The sequence below is a fragment of the Phocoena phocoena genome, chromosome 5 (assembly GCF_963924675.1).
Source record: "Phocoena phocoena chromosome 5, mPhoPho1.1, whole genome shotgun sequence".
Taxonomy (NCBI): Eukaryota; Metazoa; Chordata; class Mammalia; order Artiodactyla; family Phocoenidae; genus Phocoena; species Phocoena phocoena.
In genome coordinates, this window is record NC_089223.1 from 101,193,751 (window position 1) to 101,221,604 (window position 27,854).

Below are 27,854 nucleotides of genomic sequence, written 5' to 3' on the forward strand. Positions count from 1 at the left end.
TTTCATGCTAATTTTTAAAAATAAAAATTCCAAAACAGGTATAAAGAAAATTAACTATGGCTTTCATCACTTAAACACAACCTCTATTAATATAATATTTGATCGTATCTCTTCAAATCCTTTTTTCTACAAAATATGTCATAAGCCCAGTTTTTAATCCTGAACATTTTATGTAACTTTGAGATATACTTACAGAGTAATCTTATTCCATACTCTACGTAAATACTTGCAATGCATTTCTAACATTCCAATAGTGAGTATAGCACCAAAAGTTACTTAATAGTTCTCACTTAGAGGCTTATGTAGATTGTTTCCAGTGTTTCAATATCATAAGTAATGCTGTACTGCACATCTTTGCACATGGAACTTGATCCAGATTTCAGGTTGTTGTCTAAGAAAAAGAAACTCATCAATGGAATTTTGGGGATAAGAATAAGAGTATTTCTATGGCTCTTAATAGCTATGGTTAAATTGGTTTCCAAGAGTCAAAGCAATTTATAGTCCCATCAGCAGACTGTATATTTGCCTGTTACATCACACGAAGAGTATAAAATTTTTATTTTTGCTTAGTCTTTTGGAGGATTATTCATAGATTTTTAAAAATGTATCCTAAAAAAACTAACCAACTGCTCTAAAAACACACATAGTATAATGTAAAATTCTCTGTCACTAAGAGTAACTCAATGTTTTGTTTTTTTTTAAATTCAATACAGGTTCTTGGAACAGAGAAAGGTGAACTATTTATATTTGTTTTCTTATCCTAATATCATTAGGTTAAGTCCTATTTCCAGGTTAATAGCATTAGTCATTTTTTTAAAGGATTACTTGTTTCAGGGCCTGGGCTGTATGGACACGTACATGGGTGCATGATGACGTGATCCAGATGGATCCAGGACCTCAGAGTCTATTCAGGAGTCCTGTGGTCTGAACAGGGTGATTTAAATTGGGGGTGGGGTAGAGGTCTTTCTTCAGCTACAGGCTACTGACAAGGAGGCACACTGTCACCCCCTGCCACTTGGGAAAGACATTGCTGGCCTGCTGGTCCAGAGAAGCTCTTGGTCTCTCCATCTTTGATGTCACCCGTGCATACACACATAAGCCCTCATGCGTGCACGCATACACACTGCGGATGTCACTGTTGTGGAAGCATGCAATCCAACACTTGCTAGATGGCAGGATGCTAATCTGGTGATACCTTCATGCCCACCTTTGGGATACTGTTCACCATTCACTTAGAATGATGAGTTATGTCCAGAGCCAAAGGACCTGAGCTATGGCCCAAAGAGCTAACACAGGCAGCCTAGTTTGACAAAGCAACATTGGGCTAAGATTTCAGAGGCTCACCACCAGCTCACTGTGTGTTTTGGCCAAGTTGCACTGACTCTGTGAGTCTCAAGTCTGCTCTTTTTACATTGAGAAAGTTAGACTGGAGCGGGACCTAACCTGGGTTTGTGGATTCCCAAGGGTTTCTGATGGAGGAATGAGGGTCTGTTGGCAATTCTAAATAATTTTAAAATCTAAAGGAAACTATACTCTTTTCCACAATAAAGCTCAGCATCCTACTGAAATGTTGAGGAGTTGTTGCCTCAGGCTTCAGTGATTATAAACCCAGCAATGTGACATTGATCAGCTCACAGAGGTGGCTGTTGATGACCTGAAATGATTTTATGGGATGTATGACTAGTGGACCAGTCACAGACTCCAATCACTTTTCAAGTAATGACAGCCCTTCAGTCAAAGGTATTGAGTTTGTGATCAACCTTGGACACAGCACAGAGTAACAGCCAAAATTAAGACATGTCAGTGTTTATGCTTCCTTAACTTTACTACTTACCACTGCAACTGGAAGAGTGTTTTATGGGATTCCCTATCATAGTATTATTATGTGCCCTTGGTAATTCTGGATGGCTAGTTAAAATCCATCCAGGATGAAAAGGAAATTAAAAGTGGTAACACCAATGACATATGTAATTACTGAATAAGTCCAGTTCCTGTGGTTGTCAAAACTTGAAGATCAAAGGGGAACAACTGAGAAAACGCACGTCTGGTGGGAACCAGGTGGAAACCGCTGGTCTATAACAGAATCCTGGGAGCTCTCTGCCCTATCACAGGAGAGATAGGAGAATTCAGGTGTGCCTGGGCCAGCATCAGGCATCCCCCTACCCTACATTGCTCAGAATAGTTCTTAAGCTTAACATTTTTGTTTATGTTTCTATGTAAGTTTTCATTCGAATGGAGAATTCAACCTCAGTCCACTTCCACTTCAAGCCTTTCCAATACCAAATACCTTCCAATGAAATATTCTATATATTGGCAAGTTCAAGGATGAGTTCCAAATTTAATATCTTTTATAATATTATTGAATATTCAACATTCAAAGCAATTTTTATAGCCTCAGGGAGAAGCCAGTCCCAGGAGCCACGGTTATTGCAGAACACTTGGGTTACAGTTTCCACTAACTGTGAACAGCTTACTCTTAATAATCAGAGATTACTTGGATGAAATTATAGCAGTTCCAGTAGACTTCTAATGGTCCCCTATCATTTTCCTTTTGCAACCTGCCCAAATTCTGTGACGCCTTTACACAGTTCCTCATCATCAGATGAAGCCTGAATTATCTCATCTGTCACAAAACCAAAGTCCTCAAGAGATTCCTCTTGCCATTGCCAGGTAAGGAGCCAGGAATCCCTTGCTGGGTCCCGGCTTGGGGGTCAGGTCATGTGTTGTCTGGGATGATGACTCACAGAGGCTTCCTGAGAAAGAGAAACTCTGGCCTTTCATAATGAGGCCCAGTGTTGAGGCCCCAGGGAAACCTGTGAATCATAGTTGTTGTTGAAGTTAATAACATTGTTCTTCTTGCACTTTATAAGTGATTGATTGCATGTTAGAGATGATATTTGAAAACATGGATATTAAGTAGGGAGGATTAACTGGAATGGAGGCTAGTCAACCTGGGAAGAAAAGTTGGCTTTTCTAACTAGTCTCAGTGGATGACACACAGAAGCTGACGATTACTTTGGCAAAGCACTTTATAAATGGCCAGGGTTTGAACATGCCATTATCTGATTAAATCTGATAAATCTGATTAAATGCCATTATCTTGCCTGATCAGGTTATTGTGACAAATGTCATCCCAACAGAAGAGTCAAGGAGACTAGTAAGGCTCAGGCTGGTGATTCATTGGCCAAGGTCACGTACATTAGTGGTAGCTTCCTTAACATACAGTCTCCAAAATTAGTGCTATCAGGCCCTCCTGACCCCAGTCTGACCAGTGGCTCCAGCTCAGTTCATGTCACTCTCCACCGCCTCCCAACACAGGACATTTGCATGTGCTATTCCTCTGCCTATAACAGCACACCCCCATATTTCCCTCTCTCCACCCTCTCCCTACTTGGAAAACTCTTTATCCATCAGACCACAGCTTAAAGCCACCCTGAATACAAGAGGTAGTTCTGACCCATTCCCCAGAGGGAATAAATGAGGCCCAGAGAGACTGAGTCTCTTGCCATTGAAATCAAGTCCAACTCCACTCTTCAGTAGCCCATCATGCCTACACTGACTTGATTTTAAAAATGCAGCCCATAAATCTTGACTTTCCTTAGTGCCTGCCCACAGTCACGGTGCTCTTTTATTATTTAATAATACGCTGTTTGTGATGGAATAGAGTATTGCTTAAGAGGGAGCCCCTGGAATCATACTGCCTGGCTTCCTCACTTACAAACTGCACGGCCTTGGGCAATGTCACTCACCTTCCACGTGAAGCTGAGAGCAGGGCCAGACCTGTTCAACCTGCCCATGTGCCCGCTAACCACCAGCTCTCAATGCCATTGCCAGGCCCTGTATGTCAGGGGCATGGTCTCCATCCCCCACTCCCTTCCTCTCCCTCACTTTCTTGTCCTATTTCACACCTTCAGCAACTTTGTTCTCAGTCTTTGATCTGTGGACATTAGGACTGCAGTTTCATAACTCTTATTAGGCTGTTTTCAGTTTAAGACCCAATCTGACACAAAACTCCTGCCCATACAATAAGTACATACTCTTTCTTAATGTAATTTTCTGAAAGGAAACAAAAACACATCATGTTATAGTGAAAAGATAATGAGATTTTAGTTGGGCCCGCATCTGTAGCAGTTGTTATTCAGTGTGGTTTGGCTTCTTTTGTTTGTTTGTTTGTTTAATTGAACAAAGTGTCCTGATTTTTCTTCCTCTCTTAACTGGCTGCTTCTTCTAAGTCTCCCTTTTAGGCTTTTTCCAAAACTGAACTCTGAATGTTGGTATTCCTCAGATCCTTCTGATGTCCTTTTTTCTATCAGTAAGGGTGTAGGCAGTTCATCCATCCCTACAGTGTCAAGGGTCAACTCTATGTTGATAATTACTAAATCTCTATCCTCTGCCCCAACCACCCTTCTTAGCCCCAGACCCATATATCCAGCTACCCAATGGGCAGTTTTCCTTAAATCAGTGACAGGTATCTCAAACTCAGTGTTGGAAACTGAACTCTTCATTTCTACTTTCATTTCTGGACCAACGCTCTCCTCCTACAAACTTTCTCACCTCAGTAAATGGTATACTGTCTTTCCCATCTTTACTCTTCCCATCCAAATCATTAAAAACTCCCAAAATTCTCAAATCTCAACTCAAAATGGGTCTTGAGTCTATCCATTTCTACCCATTTCCCCAGCTCCCAACATAAACCAGCCACCATCAACTCTTGCTTAAACAGTAGCCTTCCTTCTAATGATACATCTTCATACCCTACCTTCCATCCATAAGGAACTACTTTCTGGTCTCTTGAAGAATAAGCCATGTTTTCTTGCCTCTGAGCCTTTGCACCTGCTGTTCCCTCTGCCTGGAACACACCGTTACTCCTCACCAATCTCCTATTCACCTTTCAGAAGTCAGCTCAGTTAGCATATGTCCCAGGAAGACTTTCCTGAGAATCAAATCAATTTTGTCTGGATTGTGACCTTCTTCTGCTACCACAGGAGCTTCTGCTGTGCTCACCTCAATTGCGATGTTTACCCCACATTGTGTTTATGGTATAATCATGTCTTCCCTCCATAAATTAAGCTGCTTTAGGATAGAGGCCATGTTTTATTCATTTGCTACCCCCCAAAACATATCACGTACTTGGTAAATGCTCAATAAATGTTTATAAAATGAAAGAATTATTTCTATTTCAGTTTAGGTAGTTTTTTTTTTACTTATATTTTTATAAACTTTGTACACAAAACCTAGAATATCCTCAGAGGATATCCCTATTCTCTCAATATTTTCTAAAAATCCTGAAAAATTAGGGCAGTGAAATTTTGCTATCTGTGATTTTTTTTTCCAGATGTTTAACAAAATTGTACACTGGCTCCTAGTAAAGGGATCCTGGTTTTAACAGAATCGAAGGCTTAGATAGCAGGAGAAGTCTAACCAGTGATGACAGCACACTGTGGTGGTTCAATGATCTAATGGCATTTTTATCTACCAAGCAAATCATAAGACCCCAGGCTTCTGTGGAGATAACAAAAACCAGATATGTACTCAGTTGATTTCATTGGTGCTGGAAAAGGGCTAGGTTTCATTGAATTAACCCAGAGGCTTTGTTCAATTGTACAGTTGTGGCATAGAGCATGCTCCATGTAATTAGATTTAACTGTAGGAGCAACTAAAGTTTAAAATGACGATGCCAACAACAATACAAAATGAACCAGAAAATCAGAGCTGCGTGTTACACAAAGCCAAACATTAAGTAAAGCCATTGGTAAACAGTCTTTTTTTTTTAAAATAAATCTATTTATTTATTTATCTTATTTTTGGCTGTGTTCGGTCTTCATTGCTGCACGTGGGCTTTCTCTAGTTGCGGCCAGTGGGGGCTACTCTTCGCTGCAGTATGCGGGCTTCTCATTGCAGTGGCTTCTCTGTGTTGCAGAGCATGGGCTCTAGGCACATGGGCTTCAGTTGTGGCACACAGGCTCAGTAGTTATGACGCATGGGCTCAGCTGCTCCGTGGCATGTGGGATCTTCCCCGACCAGGGCTCGCTCCCATGTCCCCTGCATTGGCAGGTGGATTCCTAACCACTGTGCCACCAGGGAAGTCCCAGTAAACAGTCTTGGTAGCATCATTATTGTGTTTAGAAATGCATATCGTTTTTTTGCCTTTTATAATCCCTTTTTCTTTATCAATTTCCTTGTAATAATCCACACAGTTTTCTTACCTAGCTCACATTAAGAAGGAATGAAATAATTTCTATTCGTTTCTTCTTTGCTATGGCTGACTCTCCTTCAATTGGTAAACAATTACTATAGAGTAGGAGCCCCATCCAGCCACATAGCATTTTCTATAGTGACTGTAGCTACAAGGCAAGTCTAAATTCATAGCTTCCAAAAGTAAAGAATTTTGATGTGTGCTCACTGAAGTGACCTGGAAGGAACTTATGTGGGTAAGTCACTTTGTTCCATATCTAATGTTCATCTGTATTGAGAAAGGAAGGAACCAGAATTTTAGCAACCTTACAAAACAGACGATTTTTCATCCAGTAAAATATAAAGTGCTCTGTAAATATGACAGGCCATGAGTACTGACCCAGCGTGGGAAATACTAACGTTCTTTCAATTGTAACATTTCCTTTAGCTCTTCGTTCGTGACTCACAACCAGAGTGTACAAAACAGAGGTAAGAACACTTTATGAAAGAATTATAAAAATAAGTAGGTTAAGTCATACACTGCTGTATTCCTGCATCGTGACTTAGCTTTTGTGAATCTCAGAGTCTCTGAGCTGATGCATGTAGATGTAATTCGCTTGTTTTCATTGATAGGCGGCATTGCATCGCATTAATATAATGTTTATCCATAGTTAAATACCATCACTTAGGTGTTTCCGGTTTTTTCCTCTTATGAACGTTAGTTTGTTGTGAACAATATTGTTAATGTCTTCCCCTGTGTATAATATGTACATGTGTTCCCAAGTACTTAATATGATAAGTTCTTTTTCTAAGAGTGAAATGGCCATGTCTTAGAATATTCCTCTCTTCAGTGGCACTAGATGTATTTTCCAAAGTAGATGTATCACTTTGTTTCACCAAAAGCGTGTGAGACCCCATCATTCCCCATCCTTTCCAACAGTTGTTTTTTGGCAAACTTTTAGTTTTTGTCAATCCATTCGGTGTAATCAGGATTCCTTCCCTGTCTGTCCACAGAAGGCAGAGCACTGCCTAAATTAGCTCCAGAGATGGGCGCAAGCCATAGTTATCAGCTCAGACACCAGAGACAGGCATGAAACCCTAATGCTGCTACTTCAGCCCCCAAGAATCCTGTGTGCAAGCATAGGTCACTATCCACATGTGCCACCTTTCCCACCGACCCCAGGAGCCTAGCAGCCTGCCACTGCCAGGGTCCTGTGATCCAGGGACAACTTCCCCAGGAAAACACATGGCACTCCTCAGGCTGTTGCAAGTCACACTGGTCTCTGCCACCTCAGGCTCAACCTGCATTCCAATTATAAGTACAGTACCCCTCCCTCCCCACGGCATGAGTGAGCCAGAGCCCCCTAATCAGCCGCTGCTTTAAACCCATCCTGTCTGGGTGGGAACAGAAGCCTGAGGGTGACCTACATGCAGAGCTGGGGCCCAAACTAAAGCTGAACCCCAGGAGCTGTGCGAACAAAGAGAAAGGGAAATTTCTCAATGCAGCCTCAGGAACAGCAGATTAAATCCCCACAACCAATTTGAGGTACCCTGCATCTGTGGAATACCTGAACAGACAATGAATGTTCCCAAAATTGAGGCAGTATATTCTGGGCACAACTGTAGACTTGGAGTTTGCTGTCTGCAACTGACTTGTTTCTGATTTCTATGTTTATCTTACTATAGTTTTTAGTGCTTGTTATCATTGGTGGATTTCTTTATTGGTTTGGTTGCTCTCTTCTTTTTTTATTACTTTTTAATTTTAATTATTTTTTTATTTTAATTCTTTTCTTTTTACTTATTTATTTTCTTTCTTTTTTCCCCCTTTTCTTCTGAACCGTGTGGCTGACAGGGTCTTGGTGCTCCAGCCTGGTGTCAGGCCTGAGCCTCTGAGGTGGGAGAGCAGAGTTCAGGACCTCCCAGCCCCATGTAATATCAAATGGCAAAAGCTCTCCCAGAGATCTCAGTCTCATTACTAAGACCCAGCTCCACCCAATGGCCAGCAAGCTCCAGTGCTGGATGCCCCATGCTAAACAAATAACAAGACAGGAACACAACCCCACCCATTAGCAGAGAGGCTACCTAAAATCATACGAAGTTCACAGTCACCCCAAAACACACCATCGTACACAGTACTGCTCCCGAGAAAAAAACCATGCAGCCTCACCCACCTGAACACAGGCACCAGTCCCCTCCATCAGGAAGCCTACACAAGCCACTGAACCAACCTTACCCACTGGGGGCAGACACCAAAAACAATGGGAACTAAGAACATGCAGCCTGTGAAAAAGAGACTCCAAACACAATAAGTTAAGCATAATGGGAAGACAGAGAAATATGCAGCAGATGAAGGAGCACGGTAAGAACCAATCAGACCAAACAAAAGAAGAGAAAATAGGTAATGTACTTGAAAAAGAATTCAGAGTAATGATAGTAAGGATGATCCAAAATCTTAGAAATAGAATGGAGAAAATACAAGAAATGTTTACCAAGGACCTAGAAGAACTAAAGAGCAAACAAAAAATGATGAACAACACAATAAATGAAATTAAAAATTCTCTAGAAGGAATCAATAGCAGAATAACTGAGGCAGAAGAACAGATAAGTGACCTGTAAGATAAAATAGTGGAAATAACTACCGTAGAGCAGAATAAAGAAAAGAGAATGAAAAGAATTGAGGACAGACTCAGAGACCTCTGGGACAACATTAAACACAACAACATTTGAATTATAGGGTCCGAGAAAAAGAAGAGAAAAAGAAAGGGTCTGAGAAAATATTTGAAGAGATTATAGTTGAAAACTTCCCTAATATGGGAAAGGAAATAGTCAATCAAGTCCAGAAAGCGCAGAGAGCCCCATACAGGATAAATCCAAGGAGAAATATGCCAAGACACATATTAATCAGACTAAGAAAATTAAATACAAAAAAAAATTTAAAGCAGTAAGGGAAAAGCAACAAATAACATACAAGGGAATCCCCATAAGGTTAACAGCTGATCTTTCAGCAAAAACTCTGCAAGCCAGAAGGGACTGGCAGGACATATTTAAAGTGATGAAAGGGAAAAACCTACAACCAAGATTACTCTACCCAGCAAGGATCTCATTCAGATGCGATGGAGAAATTAAACCCTTTACAGACAAGCAAAAGTTAAGAGAATTCAGCAGCACCACGCCAGCTTTACAACAAATGCTAAAGGAACTTCTCTAGACAAGAAACACAAGAGAAGGAAAAGACCTATAATAACAAACATAACACAATTAAGAAAATGGTAATAGGAACATACATATCAATAATTACCTTAGATGTAAATGAATTAAATGCTCCAACCAAGAGACATAGACTGGCTGAATGGGTACAAAAAAAAAACCCTTATATATGCTGTCTACAAGAGACCCACTTCCAACTAAGGGACACATACAGACTGAAAGTGAGGGGATGGAAAAAGACATTCTATGCAAATGGAAATCAAAAGAGAGCTGGAGTAGCAATTCTTATATCAGACAAAATACACTTTAAAATAAAGACTATTACAAGAGACAAAGAAGGACAGTACATAATGATCAAGGGATCAATCCAAGAAGATGATATAACAATTGTAAATATTTATGCACCCAACATAGGAGCACCTCAATACATAGGGCAAATGCTAATAGCCATAAAAGGGGAAATCGACATTAACAAAATAGTAGTAGGAGACTTTAACCCCCACTTTCACCAATGGACAGATCATCCAAAATGAAAACAAATAAGGATACACAAGCTTTAAATGATACATTAAACAAGATGGACTTAATTGATATTTATAGGACATTCCATCCAAAAACAACAGAATACACTTTCTTCTCAAGTGCTCATGGAACATTCTCCAGGATAGATCATATCTTGGGTCACAAATCAAGCCTTGGTAAATTTAAGAAAATTGAAATCATATCAAGTATCTTTTCCAAACACAACACTATGAGACTAGATATCAATTACAGGAAAGAAAACTGTAAAAAATACAAGCACGTGTACGCTAAACAATGCACTACTTATTAACCAAGAGATCGCTGAAGAAATCAAAGAGGAAATCAAAATATACCTAGAAGCAAATGGCAATGAAAACATGACAACCCAATACCTATAGGATGCAGCAAAAACCATTCTAAGAAGGAAGTTTATAGCAATACAATCCTACCTCAAGAAACAAGAAAAATCTCAAACAACCTAACCTTACACCTAAAGCAATTAGAGAAAGAAGAACAAAAAACCCCAAAGTTAGCAAAAGGAAAGAAATCACAAAAATCAGATCATAAATAAATGAAAAAGAAATGAAGGAAACAATAGCAAAGATCAATAAAACTAAAAGCTGGTTCTTTGAGAAGATAAACAAAATTGATAAACCAGTAGCCAGATTCATCTAGAAAAAAAGGTAGAAGATTCACATCAATAGAATTAGAAATGAAAAAGGAAAAGTAACAACTGACACTGCAGAAATACAAAGGATCATGAGAGATTCCTACAAGCAACTATATGCCAATAAAATAGAAAACCTGGAAGAAATGGACAAATTCTTAGAAAAGCACAACCTTCTGAGACTGAACCAGGACGAAATAGAAAATATAAACAGACCAATCACAAGCAGTGAAATTGAAAGTGTGATTATAAATCTTCCAACAAACAAAAGCCCAGGACCAGATGCTTTTACAGGAGAATTCTATCAAACATTTAGAGAAGAGTGAACACCTATCCTTCTCAAACTCTTCCAAAATATAGCAGAAGGAGGAACACTCCCAAACTCATTCTATGAGGCCACCATCACCCTGATACCAAAACCAGACAAAGATGTTACAGGAAAAGAAAGCTACCGGCCAATATCACTGATGAACATAGATGCATAACTCCTCAACAACATACTAGCAAACAAAAGCCAGCAGCGCATTAAAAGGATCATACACCATGATCAAGTGGGGTTTATCCCAGGAATGCAAGGATTCTTCAATATACGCAAATCAATCAACGTGATACACCATATTAACAAACTGAAGGAGAAAAACCATATGATCATCTCAATAGATGCAGAAGTCTTTCAAGACAATTCAACACCGATTTATGATAGAAACTCTTCAGAAAGTAGGCATAGAGGGAACTTACCCTAACATAATAAAGGCCATATATGACAAACCCAGAGCCAACATCATTCTCAATGGTGAAAAACTGAAACCATTTCCTCTAAGATCAGGAAAAAGACAAGGTTGCCTACTCTCACCACTATTATTCAACATAGTTGAATGAATGAAATTAGAACACTTCCTAACACCATACACAAAAATAAACTCAAAATGGATTAAAGACCTAAATGTAAGGCCAGACACTATAAAACTCTTAGAGGAAAACATAGGCAGAACACTCTATGACATAAATCACAGCAAGATCCTTTTGACCCACCTCCTAGAGAAATGGACATAAAAACAAAAATAAACAATTGAGACCTAATGAAACTTAAAAACTTTTTCACAGCAAAGGAAACCATAAACAAGATGAAAAGACAGCCCTCAGAATGGGAGAAAATATCTGCAAACAAAGCAACTGACAAAGGATTAATCTCCAAAATATAAAAGCAGCACATGCAGCTCAATAGCAAAGAAACAAACAACCCAATGCAAAAATGAGCAGATCTAAATAGACATTTCTCCAAAGAAGATATACATATTGTCAACAAACACATGAAAGGATGCTAAACATCACTAATCATTAGAGAAATGCAACTCAAAACTACAGTGAGGTATCACCTCACACCGGTCAGAATGGCCATCATCAAAATATATACAAACACTAAATGCTCGAGAGGGTGTGGAGAAAAGGGAACCCTCTTGCACTGTTGGTGGGAATGTAAGTTGATATAGCCACTATGGAAGTTCCTTAAAAAACTAAAAATAGAACTACCATATGACCCAACAATCCCACTACTGGGCATATACCCTGAGAAAACCATAATTCAAAAAGAGTCATGTACCACAATGTTCATTGCAGCACTATTTACAATAGCCAGGACATGGAAGCAACCTAAGTGTCCATCGATAGATGAATGGATAAAGAAGATGTGGCACATATAAACAATGGAATATTACTCAGCCATAAAAAGAAAGGAAATTGAGTTATTTGTAATGAGGTGAATGGACCTAGAGTCTGTCATACAGAGTGAAGTAAGCCGGAAAGAGAAAAACAAATACTTCCTGCTAACACATATATATGGGATCTAAAAAAAAAAAGGATACGGGGAGGGGGATGGGTAAGCTGAGACGAAGTGAGAAAGTAGCACTGACATATATACACTACCATATGTAAAATAGATAGCTAGTGGGAAGCAGCTGCATAGCACAGGGAGATCAGCTCGGTGCTTTGTCTCCACCTAGAGAGGTGGGATAGGGAGGGTGAGAGGGAGACAGAAGAGGGAGGGGATATGAGGATAGATGTATACTTACAGTTGATTTACTTTGTTATACAGCAGAAGCTAACATAACACTGTAAAGCAATTATACTCCAATAAAGATGTTAAAAAGAAAATATTGCTAAAAATAAAGAACAATTAAGGAATGGAACAGCAGTGTTAGTGAAGTGGGACTGTCTTCAAAGACATGAGTCCAGTCAAGTACCCTCTGGCTGGAGTGGATCATTAGTACTGGGGTCATGTAGATTGTTCTCTACTCATCTTAGAAAAAACAGGCTGCTTAAAGAAATGGCCTGGGGTGGACAAAGGAAATGTTTTGGCCTCCAGTGCCTTCAAATACCATTAATTCCTTTTTTAGTCAACAAATATCTCAATTTGCTATACAGCAGAAACTAACACAAATTGTAAATCAACTATACTCCAATAAAAATTAACTTTTAAAAATATTTTAAGAACAACAAAAAAACCCCAAATATCCATCAAGCACATGGTTTATACCCCATTGGGCTGGGCCCTAAGCGTACAGAATAGAGACAGCCCCATCCTTTAACTACCCAGTGCTTGAACTCTGTGATGCTATCAGCTTCCTGAGTGATGTTCATTCTCCTGGGTAAAAATTCACCCTTGGGTCACCAGTGCTTTGCAGAAATTAGATGTACAGAAAATAGCACACAATCCAGGCACACATAGAGTTCTGAGTCCAGTGGGCTCGCTAAAGCTTACTGGTTTTAAGCTGAACACTTCAGATGAGGGAGACAGTACTCTTCACTCAGACTCACGATAACTACTTCTCTGTCAATGTAGATATCATTATCCTTATCTAACAAATGAGAAAAAAATTTGAAAATATTCAGTTACTCTTGATATCTAAGTTACTACTTGATAAACAGACTTTGCTCAATTCTCTGATAAATGAATTCAAGCTAAGCTATTAAGAGGCTAAGTAGATGGATCTCAGGACAAAAAGAAAATGATTTTGATATATTGGAAGACAATCCAGAAAGGTTTGGTGATATTCCAAAATAGTAACATTACTCTCTAAATTTGGGGTGGTGGATGATTTCTTTTCTCTTTTGTTTGTTTTAGTTTTTGTTCATTAATGTTATCCTTTCTATCTGCATTTTATAAATGTTCTTTGAAATATATGGCTCTTTACTTAGAAAATTATTTTTTAAATTTTATGTAAGGGTAAGGTTAAAATTTGCTAATAAGTATGGAGAGCTGCTTAAAACAATGGTTTTATTCTAAGTTTCAAAAGAAACATCTAGAGCTGTTTCTCTAATAACACTAACAGCAGTAGCATTTATTGAGTGACTAGTATGGACCAGACACTGTACTAAGAGCTTTATATACATGAGAATTTTCAAATATTAGTAAATATTGATATCAGTATGGTTCTACAACCCATACCGTTTTTATTAGACTACCCTAATTTTATTGCCCACCTACACATTGTTCTCTTTATTGTTCTTCCATTTACCCTGTGTCAACCTCTTTATTAATGTAATCCTCTATTCTCCAAGTAGGACAGTCCTGTTTCTTGCAGTTATAAAACTCAAATGCAATGTTTTATATAAAGAAAACTTTCCAAAGATTACTGCCATTACTTAAGAACAAAATCAATTAAATACTTGTAGGGGATTACATGCTCGGAATTTTATTCATTTATTAAGCAAAAATCCATCCAGGTCTTCAGGGGAACTAGCATGGCAAAGTTGTTTTTTGTTTGTTTGTTTTGTTTTTTTTAACTCATTCTCTGAATAGACTACAAATGCACATAGCTGTTTCCAAATTCTTTTTCAAGTAGAATTTTTAAATATTCAAGCAAGGCACTCAGAGTTGAAATATATTAAATCAGTTGCCACAATATCAAGAAAAATTCATAATCACTGAACTCTATTATGTATGCCACACAAACTGATACGAAACGCTGATAATGGTTATTTTTTACTCCGAAGTATGTTCTTACTGTTTCAATCCATGTTGAAAAGATAGCTATGGCCATTTAAATAATGTCTTTATGTATTGATTCACTATGATTTAAAATAAAGTTGTTAAAGTCATTTTTTTTTATATTTCAATAACTCTTTTAGTTTTCTCTTGGTTAGGATTTGCCTGGTCTATTGTTCTCCATCCTTTCATTAGTGATCCTTTTGTGTCATTATATTTCAGATGTGTAATTAGCACAGACCTGGAATTTTTAAACCAATCTGCACCTGATTTTTAAGTGTTAAACTTACAACATTGATATTTATTGTAATTACTAACATTTTTGAATCAATTTTTATATTTTGTTGTGCCTCCTATTTGCCAATTTTATTGACTTTTTTTCTTTTCCTGCCATATATTGGATTCATTTCTTCTTTACTCCTCTTTTTTTCTCTTTCTAGAAAGTTATACAAATTCTATTCTTCCATTGCTTACCTTCAGTGTTTAGCTAAATAAATAAATAGTATGCTTGAATTTTAAAACTCTGAAGTTCATATCCTCTTCCCAACAATACAGCAAACTTAGGATGATTTTGCTCTGATGGTATGGATGCTGTACTGTGTTTGAAAGTAGAGCTCTTTTCCTTATAAAATAAAATTTGAAAAGACAGAAATGTCTTTAGCATTATTCCTATTTTTAGTCATAAATTGGTGAGTGAAATTAACTTACTATGATGAATGTAATTTCAACTTTAATTGATCAAACACTTATCTAAAACAAACATTTTGATACATGTAATTCCCTATATTCTTAGACTCCTCATTAAAAGCCACAAACCTTGGAACCCTTGAAATAGAACTTTCAATGTTGCAGGCGCATTCTTTGCTCTTCTTAGTAAGCCTACAGAGAAATTTGGCATTTTGATGACAAAGAGCAGAATAAATACACATATAACTTGCATTACAATAACTGGCATATAAAAATTTGCTAATGTTTTATTTAGTATTTTGTCTCAAAAATATACTGTGTGAATATAACTATTCCATTTCTTTCAAAGCTCTTATTAATCTACTAACCAGAACTATAACTTGGGTAATAGACTGTTTTCTAGACTGAATTAAGACTAAATAGCTTATTATTCTGCCTTAATACTAATCACCCCTTTTCCATTTTATATGTTATTACTGTCTAATATTTTATTTTGATATTGTTTTTGTACCCTCAAAGCCTTATAATTTGTATACACTTAATCCTTGCTTTAAATTACTAATATATTTATAAATATCTTTTTTTAAGTATTCCTTCTAACACCTCACTCCTTCCTTGTGGCCTTAATTTGTTGAAATTCATTTTTTATTAGTGTTTACTGGAATGACACAGTGGAAATGTTATTTTTATTGAAGTATGTAGAGAAAATACCACATCAAAACTGGACAAGTGTTTCAATGAACTTTTTGTATTCTGTTACTTTAAAATCCATCGATCTATCTTCCCTTCTAAAGAATCTTTTACACAGGCATGATTTTGTAGCATCATATATTAGTCACTTGGAAAACAGTGGTTCACAGACCTGAGCAGATATTTTCTATGTTAACTTATTTTAGTACATAATATTGTTTTAAATCACATTTGCACGTAACACCTCCAATCTCATCAGAAAAGTCTAACTGTGGATATGCTATTCAGTCACGGTGGCAGGTACAAGTTTTTCCAAATTCCAGTTTGCACTTGAAAAGTCTAATTTTAAAATTGGCCACAAATACTACCAGTTGCTTTCCATGAAGTGACAGGCTTACTTTGTTCATTTTTATTAAAGTATCTGCCAAGTGCCCAAGTCTGAATAATGATAGTCTGTGTTAGTCATTCTTTCAGGTTAAAAATGATGTTCCATTAAAACAAAAATTTATTCTTTTACATTTAAAAAATGGTGTTTTCTGAGTTGGGAACAAGCTTGGCTTGTTAAAGAAACTGAACAGAGTTCATTATGGGCAAAACAGTGTGGAGGATAGGGGCTGGATGAAGAAATAAAAGAAAGATTATCTGGGGCCTTATTGACAGAAGTTAAAACGTTTGGATTTTCTTCCAGGTGTAAAGGAAATCATGGAAGGATTTGTACTGGGGGGCGGGGAGGTGGCAAAGTCAGAATTACATTTTTTAAAGATAACTCTGGATGCCCTAAAGAGACAGGGGCAAAAGCTGAAGCAAGAGAAGAGTCTAGAGGAGACTGCTATCTGTAGTGAGATGATGGTGGTACAGACCAAGGTTGCCATAGACACAGGAGGGAGGGATGGGTTCCAGCTCCTTGTCAGAGGGACGCAGTCTGAGACTGTAAAGCAATCATATTTAAATGTGAATTTATTTTTCCAGATCATAAAGAAAGCATGCAGTCCTATCCTCCTCAGAGATGTCCGTCTCCAGCCAGCTACGGCCTTCTGGAAAATTCGCTATGTTGTAAAAACACGAGCAGGAAGAAACCTCTCCCCACAAGGTCTGACAAAGAGGTAAAACACACACTTCTCTGCAATATTTTTCTAGATGAACTTAGCATCTAAAGAGAGCTTTCTTGAACAGTGCTTAAAAGGAGATCATTATGACTGGATCTGAGTTTTCCCCTTCTGGCTATGTATTATTGGGGTTTAATATTTTTTAAAGCATTTTGCTATGTAATATTTTTCTTTTTTTTTTTGCTGTACGCGGGCCTCTCGCTGTTGTGGCCTCTCCCGTTGCGGAGCACAGGCTCTGGACACGCAGGCTCAGCAGCCATGGCTCACGGGCCCAGCCGCTCCGCGGCATGTGAGATCTTCCCGGACTGGGCCACAAACCCGTGTCCCCTGCATTGGCAGGCGGACTCTCAACCACTGCGCCACCAGGGAAGCCCTCACTAGACTCTTTAACTTGCATATTTCCAGATTCTAAAAGTGCTTTTTTAAAATTAATCCAAAAAATAGAGATTTAGGACTGTTTTATATTTATTGACTGTTCAGTAATCTTTTAGAATTGATGGGGATTTAGATATTGCAATTGTTTTTCCAACAAAAGATCCACGTATTGTATGCTCATTTCATTTGAACAGTCTAGGAAGCATGTGTTGAGCACTTATTCTAGACCAGACAACCTGCTAGAAGCTATGGTCTCTGCCCCAGAGGAGACATAAAGAGGAGGGAGAGATGAAAATAGATAGTAGAGGGATTCTTGCTTGCCCTTCATTTATTTCCTGGTCTCTTTCTAAAATATTCTCCATCCCTACAATCAGTTCTTCTCAGACCATGTTGCACTTATACTTACTTATATGGAGGGATAAAACTTTCTTTGTAAATTCTATGCTCTTTCCTCAATCATCTTGCAACATTACTTATTAAAGTCTTTCACAATAAGGCATAAAAAGACATGCTTCTTCTGGATCTCCATCCCATATCCTCATATGCTCAGGGTTCTGCTACAGAGCTTGCAAAAGATTTTAAGCAGAAGTAGAGTACATAGAATACCTCTGTGGTCAATTACTCATAATCCCTACAGCGTCCCAAGCGCCATTGGTTGTCCTTATATTTACATTAATTTTGACCTTAATTCTAAAAGATGTCTCATACAGTTAAGTTTGACTTTGGGGAATGTTTTGCACATAATTCTTTTGTTGCCCCTTCTTACAGACCTGGTTTCCTTTTCCTCATCATCTCCTTCATAAGCGCTGGAATCCCAGGGTCCTAACTAGATGTCTATCCAAAAGTTACATCCCTCCCAGAGCCTGGATTCCTCAAGCATGGGAGAGGCTTGCACTAAATAAGGATTGCCCTGATTTCAACTATTTGAACGCACCTTTATGATCTGTGGCCTGTCCATGTACTATCAATAATAATGTTATACTTAATCAAGTTAACTTTTTTTCATTTTATATCACTACTCCAAATAGAAAACCAGTATCACATACATATAAAGTAATCCTTTTTTTAAATTTATTTTATTTATTTATTTTGGGCTGTGTTGGGTCTTCGTTGCTACCCACAGGCTTTCTCTAGTTGCAGTGAGCAGGGGCTACTCTTCATTGTGGTGCACGTGCTTCTCATTGTGGTGGCTTCTCTTGTTGCGGAGCACGGGCTTTAGGCACACGGGCTTCAGGAATTGTGACACGCGGGCTTCTGTAGTTGTGGCTCGCAGGCTCTAGAGCACAGGCTCAGTAGTTGTGGCACACAGGCTTAGCCGCTCCACGACATGTGGGATCTTCCCAGACCAGGGATCGAAACTGTGTCCCCTGCATTGGCAGTGGATTCTTAACCACTGCACCACCGGAGAAGTCCCAGAAAGTAATATTAAAACTAATTGCAGCATTCTACTTCTAGCTATATACCCAAAAGAAATGAAAGCAGGGACCCAAACAGATATTTTTACATCCATGTTGACAGCAGCACTATTTATAATAGCCAAGTGGTAGAAACAACCCAAATGTCCATCAACAAATAAATGGATACAGAAAATGTAGTAACATTATTCAGCTGTAAAAAAGAATGAAATTCTGACAGGTGCTACAACATAGATGAACCTTAAAAACATGATACTAAGTGAAATGAGTCAGACACAAAAGGACAAATATATGATTCTCGTTATATGAGGGTAAAATAAGTAAATTCATAGAGACAGAAAGTAGAATGGTGGTTACAAGGGGCTAGGGGGAGGAGATAATGGGAGTTGTTGTTGAATGTGTACAGAGTTTCAGTTTGGGATAATGAAAATATTTTAGAGCTGGATCGTGATGCTGGCTGCAAAGAAATGTGAATGTGCTCAATGCCACTGCATTGTATGAACAATTGAAAATGGTTAAGTGGTAAATCTTATGATGTGTATATTTTATCACATTTTTGAAAAAAATTTTATTGTAGCTCAAACAAAACAAGGCTATTAAATTGTAGCAGGAGCGGTGGGATAGGGAGGGTGGGAGGGAGGGAGGCGCAAGGGGGAAGAGATATGGGGACATATGTATATGTATAGCTGATTCACTTTGTTATAAACCAGAAACAAACACACCATTGTAAAGTAATTATACTCCAATAAAGATGTTAAAAAAAAAATTGTAGCAGGATGCCATCACTCGCTAATGAATCTCAGCATAAGGAGAGATTAGAAATACCAGAGAGATATTAAGGACAAAATAGCACCAAAATGAAATGCCCCTCTTGGATTATTCAAAGGGCTAGAAAGAGAACTGAAAGGGAACCACTTCCCACCCGCCCCAGGTAATTCAGAGTTATCTAATTCTGTGTTTGAGCAGCACCTAAACTCACCAGCCAGCACTCATGATCACACCTGGAGAACTACGGGGTTATAAAACCTCTAAGTGTCTTCCAGCTTGAACAAATAAACAAAATCAGAGTAGATGAAGCACACCATGACGGAGCCCTGCCAAGCCCCGGGACTGGCAGAGAGGCTCCCAGAAGCAGCAGACCACTATCAGCTCAGAGAGCTCCCAGTTCTGCAGAGAGATGCCCTTTGAGGGCACTTTCTCTGAGCTGCCCTTTGTTTCTGGAGCCTGTTACTTGGCTTTGCTGGAGTGGAACAGGTCCTGCCTCTGGACCTTCCAGCACCAACCCTCCGCTAGGGGTAGGGACTAAGTAAAGGAATTCATACCAAAGGAGGCCTCAAATAATAGGTGACTTTGCCCCAAAACTTGATGGAAGAGAATGGCAGAGCCAGGGAGAAGGAGAGTGAGGAGAAGGAGGGATTCCAGACAGGGGGCGGGGCCAGCTCACACCAAGCCCTGAAGCTGTGTGTGTCTAGACAACAGCAAGTACATCTGGCTTGTCCTCAGACTGGGGAGCGGGGCAGGGAGAGGAAGTGAGACTGGAGAGTTGGGAGGGAAGCTAACTCATGCCTTTCCCAGTGGCGCTCACATATGTTTGCTGTACCCATCATTGGAAGGATCAAGATTGTGCTGGGAGGACCAGGTACTTTGGGAGACCAAAGACCTGATGTCACATCCCTAGTTCTTGCCACATGTAACAGAAGTTGACTTCCTGAGCCTCCACTGTCCTGGCAATGCCTGCCTCACAGGATTCTTGCAGGCATGGACTGGGATAATGAATGAGGGATATCCTTGGAGACGTTGGACTCATGCAAAGGATTATTTAATATTATTATCCTTGGGACTCGGTAAAGGAATTGCAGATCCATGGTGCATCTCTGACTGCCCTTTCTTCTCTCTGTTATGTGGATTTTACAATCAAAAGAAATAAATTAGTATAAATAAGGTAGTATGGCACAAGGAGAAAGCCAGACAGACTAGGGTTCAAATCCCGGTACTACTACATGGGACTTTAGGCAATTGGCATAAAGATGCTCTCAATCTGTACCTGTCTTCCCCTCCCCTGCTGTTTCTATGGTGCCTAGGGCCTCATAGGGATCATAAACAATATATATTCCACCTCAATAAGCTTCAGCAGGTACAGGTCCAGACAGCATTGACAGATAAATGGTTTATTATCCATTTTGAGTTTGGTGCCAAAGCACCTTTCTCAGTAGATGGAGTGACATTTCTGGTTACTCTCAATGACAGACAGATTTCGTCATGCCAATTTCATAATTCCTAAGCTGCCATTACTTTTTCTGTGTCTAACTCAAGATCCGGGGACAGAAATTTTATACTGCGTATCTCCCATAAATCCAACTGTGATTTGGCACTAGTGGAATAAAAACAAATTTTAATTAATAATTAATCATTTCCTTTGACCCTAAAATATTCATCATTTAAACCTGTACTGCAGGATATCCGGCACCACGAATGGTACATTGGAGAATACAGTCGCCAGGCAGTGGAAGAGGCATTGATGAAGAAGAACAAGGTAATGGCTTCTCCAGGGCCCATCACATTGTTTCTGTAGTCATCCTATGGTTTTCTGCCCATAGGTCACAGGATGTAACAAGCAGTGCACTTTGATGTAGTTCCTGCCTCACCCTGTATTTCTCAGTGTTGGAGAGGTTGTCGTTGAAAGTGGGCTTTCAAACAGTTTTATATTTGAGACTTGGTTGTACCACTTATCAGCTGCGTGACTTTCTCAAGTTCCTACATATCTGTAAATGCAGGTTTCTTTCTTTCTTAAATGAAAATAGTAAAATCAACCCTAAGGAACTATTTTGGAGATCAAATGTGGAAGCTGGGGTATAAATGGAGGTTGCAATGGAAGGTGCCATCCTTCTGCTTTGTTCAAATTTCATCTCCTTCCTACAGGTCTGCCCAAGGCACAGTTGGGTTTTTATGTCTCACTTCTTCAGGAAAGGAGCAGGGATCGTGAATGCTGTAATAGTCAGTATGTGATAGGTTATGCTGTAGTAACAAACAGCCCTGAGATCTCAGTTGCTTAGCATAACAGAACTTTATTTTTTGTTTGAGCTCCATGCTCAAGACAGGTTTGGGTGGGTAGACCCACACTGCTAGAGGCTCCATCTCAATGTATGCTCACACCAATCACATACTGCCTCTCAACACATCCTCTCAAATTTAACATGCTGCATCTTTGCTCACATTTCATTGGCCAGAGTAAGTCCCATGACCAGACCTAACTTCAAAGAGGGTGAAAAAAGTACAAAGCTACATGTGACCAAAAAAAGAGGAAACCTGTGATATTTGTGATCAGATCAAATGACTACTGCAACCATCATCACAAATAGAAAATAGTTATTAAGCAACTACTCTACTATGTGCAGAGAACTATACTAGATTGTTTAGAAATGGTAGAAAGGCTCTCAAGACTGATGCGACACCAAAACCTATCCTCAGCTAACCAATACAATGGTCACTGCTGAATGAGGAAATACAAAAATGAATGAGTTAGTTAATTAGTGGATGGGTGAATAAATGATAGGTCCTCAATAAATTTTAATAAAGCCTAGCTTTTAGAATTAATAGTAAAAAATTAAATAAGATAACTTATATGTAAGTTACTATGGTAAACAGAAAATGCTGCCCCTATCACGATATATCCACATTCTAATCCCCAATACCTGTGACTATGTCACCTTATTTGGAAAAGGAATTTGCAGGTGGGATTAAGTTAGGAATCTTGAGATAGGGAGATTATTCTGGATTATTGGGGAGAGTTTAATATAATCACAAGGGTCCCTATAAGAGAGAGGCAGCAGTATCAGAGTTAGACATAGAGGACCACAGGTAAAGGCACAAGTGGTGGCTTCTAGAAGCCGGAAAAAACAAGGAAATGCATTTTCCCTTAGGGTTTCTAGAAAGAGCACAGCTTGGCTGAGACCTTGATTTTAGCCTAGTGAGACCCATGTTGGACTTCAACCCCCAGAATTGTAAGAGAATAAATTTGTGATGTAGTCCTTTAAGTTCATAGGAATTTGTTATAGCAACAGTAGGAAATTAATACAGTTGTTAAAGTATCTTGAACATATTAGGAATTAATGAAACTATGTCATTCTCTAGATAAGGAAACCGATGCTAAGGTTTCAATTACAAGGTAGAGAAAGTGGCAGAATCTATATTCATGATCAGTCCTCTTTTCACAAAATCACAGCTGCCTCTAGTAGCCACTAGAGTTCTTTACATTCTGGAAGGGGAGTCATAGGTGGCTGGGTGGTGCCTTGGCTGGAGCACCCTCCCTTCCCTCTCCCCAGGGAATCTCATGCACAACTGACCTCTGCTGGGTCTAATGGTGGCACAGTGGTGCCAGCTCCAACCCTGTCTCTTCTTGGCTAATCAGCGGTCGGTCACACTCTCTTAGCCTCTTTCCCAAGGGAAAATAGCTCTTAGAAGACCTGCTTCCAGGAGCCCCTGCGTGGACAGTACTAGAAGGGCAGTGTACATGCCACATAATGTCCTTCCAGCTGTGTTTGGGCACTCTCAACGCTCCCTTGCCCCATTCTCTGTGCCTGTTTCTGCCTCCTCCCAAAAAGCACTGAGAAACAGAAACTCAGTTGAATGACTTCATATTTTCCTATTTTGTTTGTCTCAGTTAGTTTTGTCAAAACGTGTTTCCCATTTATGTAAGATAATTTAATTCAAATTGCAGGATTGCCCAGATTCATTGTGACAAACTCATTGCAGAGTCTAAGATGATAAACCCCAAAACTGGCCACATGTCTTGGCCTCCTCTTCCTTTGTGATCTTTGGCTATGTTCTGTGTTTGAGTCTTTTTTTTTTAATTTTTTTTTCTTATTGAAGTATAGTTGATTTACAATGTTGTGTTAATTACGGCTGTACAGTAAAGTGATTCAGTTATACACATATGACACAAAAGAACCTATCTATGAAACAGATTCAGGGACACAGAGAACAGACTGGTGGTTGCTAAGGGGGAGGGGGAAGGAAGAGGGATGGAGTGGGAGGTTGGGGTTAGCAGATGTAAGCTTTTATGTATAGAGTGGATAAATAACAAGTTCCTACTGTATAGCACAGAGAACTATATTCAATATCCTATGATAAACCATAACAGAAAAGAATGTGCTTGAGTCTTAAGGCTTTAATTACAGCTGAATGTTTTTGGCAGAACAGGTTCCAGAAAATTCCTTGAATCCACTTTATGTACTTGGAGGTTGGTATATTTATAGAAAGAATTTCACCTTGACTTTCAGGTATTCCATTGATTAGCTGTGATGTGTGAGAGGATCCACTTAGACAATTAGACCCTAATTCCCTTACCTGTAAAATGGGGATAAAATACCTCCTCAAATTTTACGTAAGGATCAAATGAAATGTGTGTAAAGTACATGGCATCTTGAGAGCAGTTTTCAGTAAACCTTAGTTGCCAGCATCATCATGGCATCACTGTAGTTTTATAGTATTGTTTATAAATTTAATATACTTACAGTATTGTTATACAGTATTATAATCATTATTATATATGTACACATAATATCTATAAATATTAGTTATAGATATATATAAACATAGATATGAAATATATTCTATAGAGGAGATAATATATACAACAGTTATTATAAATATAAATTATCATATATAATACCTATCTATATAAAGAATAGATAGTAAGTACCACACACACCTAATTAGATTTATTCTTTATAGATTATTTATAACCACCTACACAAAAATCTATGCAATTACAGTTACAGATTTTTCAGTATTTTTCGTCATATAAATGACACAATGTAACCACAAAACTAAGCCTTGTACGTGTGTGTATGTTTAGGAAGATTGCTCCATTTCTTAGCCTTTTACGACCAGACCTTCATCTTAAGCTGCTCTCCAGGGTGTGTCTGATTATTTTATATTATATTTATAGTTGGCCTATTCACAGCCCTCAGACTATTTCATACTGTTGACCTTCTTTTGGAAACCCTCGCTCTCCCCCGCTCCACTTCTATGACACTGAAGCTTCTGGGTTTCTGTCTGTCTTTGAGACATCTCCTTAGAATACTTCCTGTCTCTTCTTGCTTGCCCTGAACATCCTTTCACCTCACCTCAGCCTATATTTTCTTCTCCTTCATACAGTCTCTTCACTCATTTTGACACCAGTGACTTTGAAGCCCCACATCTGTTTTGGGGACCCTAGGCCTATATTGACATCTCCCCATGCAGAGTACCAACTCAAAGCCTCTCCTGCTCAAAGCCTGTGATGGCTCCCACTGTCTTTAGGATAATAACCTGAACATCAACAGAACAGGAAATGTGAACATTGGCAGATGGAGGGAGGCACCCCCAAGGAGGGAAGGAGAGGGCTATTCCATGCAGAGGGGGTGGCTTGTGCAAAAGCTGGGAACCCAAAAGCAAGATGGTGCCCCTGGGAAATGGTGGCTTGACTGGTGCCATCATCCAGGGGCTGGAGACTGCAGGAGTGACAGAGATAAAACCACAGGAGATGCCGGCGCATCTATCCTTGAACATTATGCTACGGTTGTCGGCATGTTGCTGAGGACAGCAGGGAATATTGGAAGATTTCGAAGTAGGGGGTGTTGTAATCTGACTGGTGTACTTCTCAGAAAATTAAGAACCCTTTAGACAAACTAAGCCTCAATAAATACTTACTGAATTAAATTGAATAAAGAACTGGTTTGCCAAAAACTAAAGCCATTTGGGAATCTCAGGCATACAAGCTTCACTACTGCCACAGTTGGGAGGTTGGATTCCGATTCTGATGCCTGAGAAGATCATTGTTCTTCCTTTTGCTTCAGGATGGCACCTTCTTGGTCCGAGACTGTTCCACAAAATCCAGGGCGGAGCCCTATGTGTTGGTGGTGTTTTATGGGAACAAAGTCTACAATGTGAAAATCCGCTTCCTGGAGAGGAATCAGCAGTTTGCCCTGGGGACAGGGCTCAGAGGAGACGAGGTGGGTATAACCCAATGACTTCCCTTTTCCAGGCTAAGGACAACAACACGGGGAGAACTAGGGGATGCTGGCCGAGTCACCCCCATATCCCCCTGACTGCAGCACTGGAAAGAGCCACCCTGGAGGTGCAGAATGTAATCTAATCCTTCCAGACCCTTCCACAAGCATTCCCGCTCATGTCTTAGCTCATGGGGCTGGCAGCCAATCCTGACCCTTCCATGCACCCTCTATCCTGCTTTGCCCATGAAAGACAACTCATTCTGTAAAACACATCTACATTCTGCCTGCCAGAAAGCCTCCACTGAGCCCCACGTTAATGCCACACTCCTTCCCCACCCATCGCTGAACTCCCACTGCAGTCATTTCTGATGACATCTGATGGCATTAGGTAGGTGTGTGTCCCTACATTGAATATGACCTCGATCACAGCATCCAGTGCTACACTGAGCATGCCTGTGCTTGGTACACATCTGCTAACGGATGGCTAGGTGAAAGAATGACTCAATTAAAGCATTAATTAATAACTATAAATAAATCAGAGAGAACAGGGAAAGGAGATTGATTTTCGCTGTGTTTATGCTAGGCTTGGTCTGTCTGCATTATCTTATTTTAACCCTCAACAACTCTTCGATATAATGGTCATCCCTATCTTAGATGTAGGGAAACTGAGGCTTAGAAAATTAAGTAAATGGCTAGAGATGCACAGGTAGTGAGAGGGCAAACAGAGGCTGGTCTTTCAATTCTTCTAGGAAGGAAGGAAGGAAGGAAAGAAGGGAGGGAGGGAGGGAAGGAAGGAAGGAGGGAAGGGAAAAAGGGAGGGAGGGAAAGGCAGAGTTCAAACTCTGTCACCATTTACTAAGTGAGTTCAGGCCAGTCACTTAACTTCTCTGAGCTTTAGTTTCTTCAACTGTAAATGTTCTTTTCAAGTCTAGACTTCTATAATTCAGTGATTCTCCCTTAGCATCTCCAGACCTCAATTCTATCTGTTGGTATATATTATGGGCTGAACTGTGTCCCCCTCCCAAATTCCTATGTGAAAATTCTAGACCCCAGCACCTCAGAATGTGACCATATTTGGAGATAGGGCCTTTAAAGAGGTGACTAAGGTAAAGTGAGGTCACTAGGGTGGGCCCTGATCCAATATGAGTAGTGACCTTATGAGAAGAGGAGATTAGGACACAGACACACACAGATGTGAAGTCACAGGGAGAAAAGGGCCATTTATAAGCCAAGGAGAGAGGCCTCAGAAGAAACCAACCCTGCTGACACCTTGATCTTGGACTTCTGGCCTCCAGATCTGTGAGAAAATGAATTTCTGTCATTTAAGTCGCTCTACCCCCACCCCGGTCTGTGGTACTTTATTATGGAGGCCCAAGAAAACTGGAACAGTATGAAACCAGAACTGTCACACAAATATCTATTGTTCTTCAATAGGTATCAAAATAAGGACTATTGCCAGGGCTACCAAAATGCTTCACGAAGGCATGTGTGTGAAGATTCCAGCTTAAACCCAGGGTCTGACCCAGAGTCCTTTTCTGAGACTCATATGTGGCTGGAGAGGTGTGGTCAGCACCCGCTAGGCTACCTACCATGGGATCAGTTCACCAGCCTTTGCTCCAGCCTGAGAATGTTTTGGCATAAAGGAGAACATGAGTGAATAAATAGATTAATACATAAATCTGTCAAATATTGCCACAGTAAGAAAGGGTTACAGCAAAACTAAAAAGAGAAGTAGCCAATTTTTTCTTTTGTGATGAGGATTAGTGAGTTAATGAATGTAAAACACCCAGAACACTGATTACTGACATATCGGTAAATGTTAGTTATGATTTCTTTCATTATTATCACTGAGTCATGGCAATAACTAAAACATGGTTCCCCTTAGGTCCAGATGTATATGGCTAATGGAATTTCCAGCTCAGTATCCCTTTATCCTCCTGTATTTTCTTCCAGCTCATAGACGTTCTCATTTAAAAAAAACCAAAAAGCTTTTTTCCCAACAAGCCATACTTTGGTCTGCTTATAAAAGAG

General features: G+C 39.4%; 1 protein-coding gene across 1 annotated transcript in view; it reads left to right on the top strand.

Moving 5' to 3' along the window:
- The window catches only part of CLNK (cytokine dependent hematopoietic cell linker), a 123,914-nt gene that overhangs the window by 63,382 nt on the left and 32,678 nt on the right, over positions 1–27,854 (top strand). The window contains exons 10-15 of the mRNA XM_065877260.1: positions 714–732; positions 2,589–2,670; positions 6,623–6,663; positions 16,902–17,035; positions 21,284–21,361; positions 25,668–25,823. Coding sequence (XP_065733332.1) covers positions 714–732; positions 2,589–2,670; positions 6,623–6,663; positions 16,902–17,035; positions 21,284–21,361; positions 25,668–25,823 — 510 coding nt within the window. The remainder of the gene's footprint in view (positions 1–713; positions 733–2,588; positions 2,671–6,622; positions 6,664–16,901; positions 17,036–21,283; positions 21,362–25,667; positions 25,824–27,854) is intronic.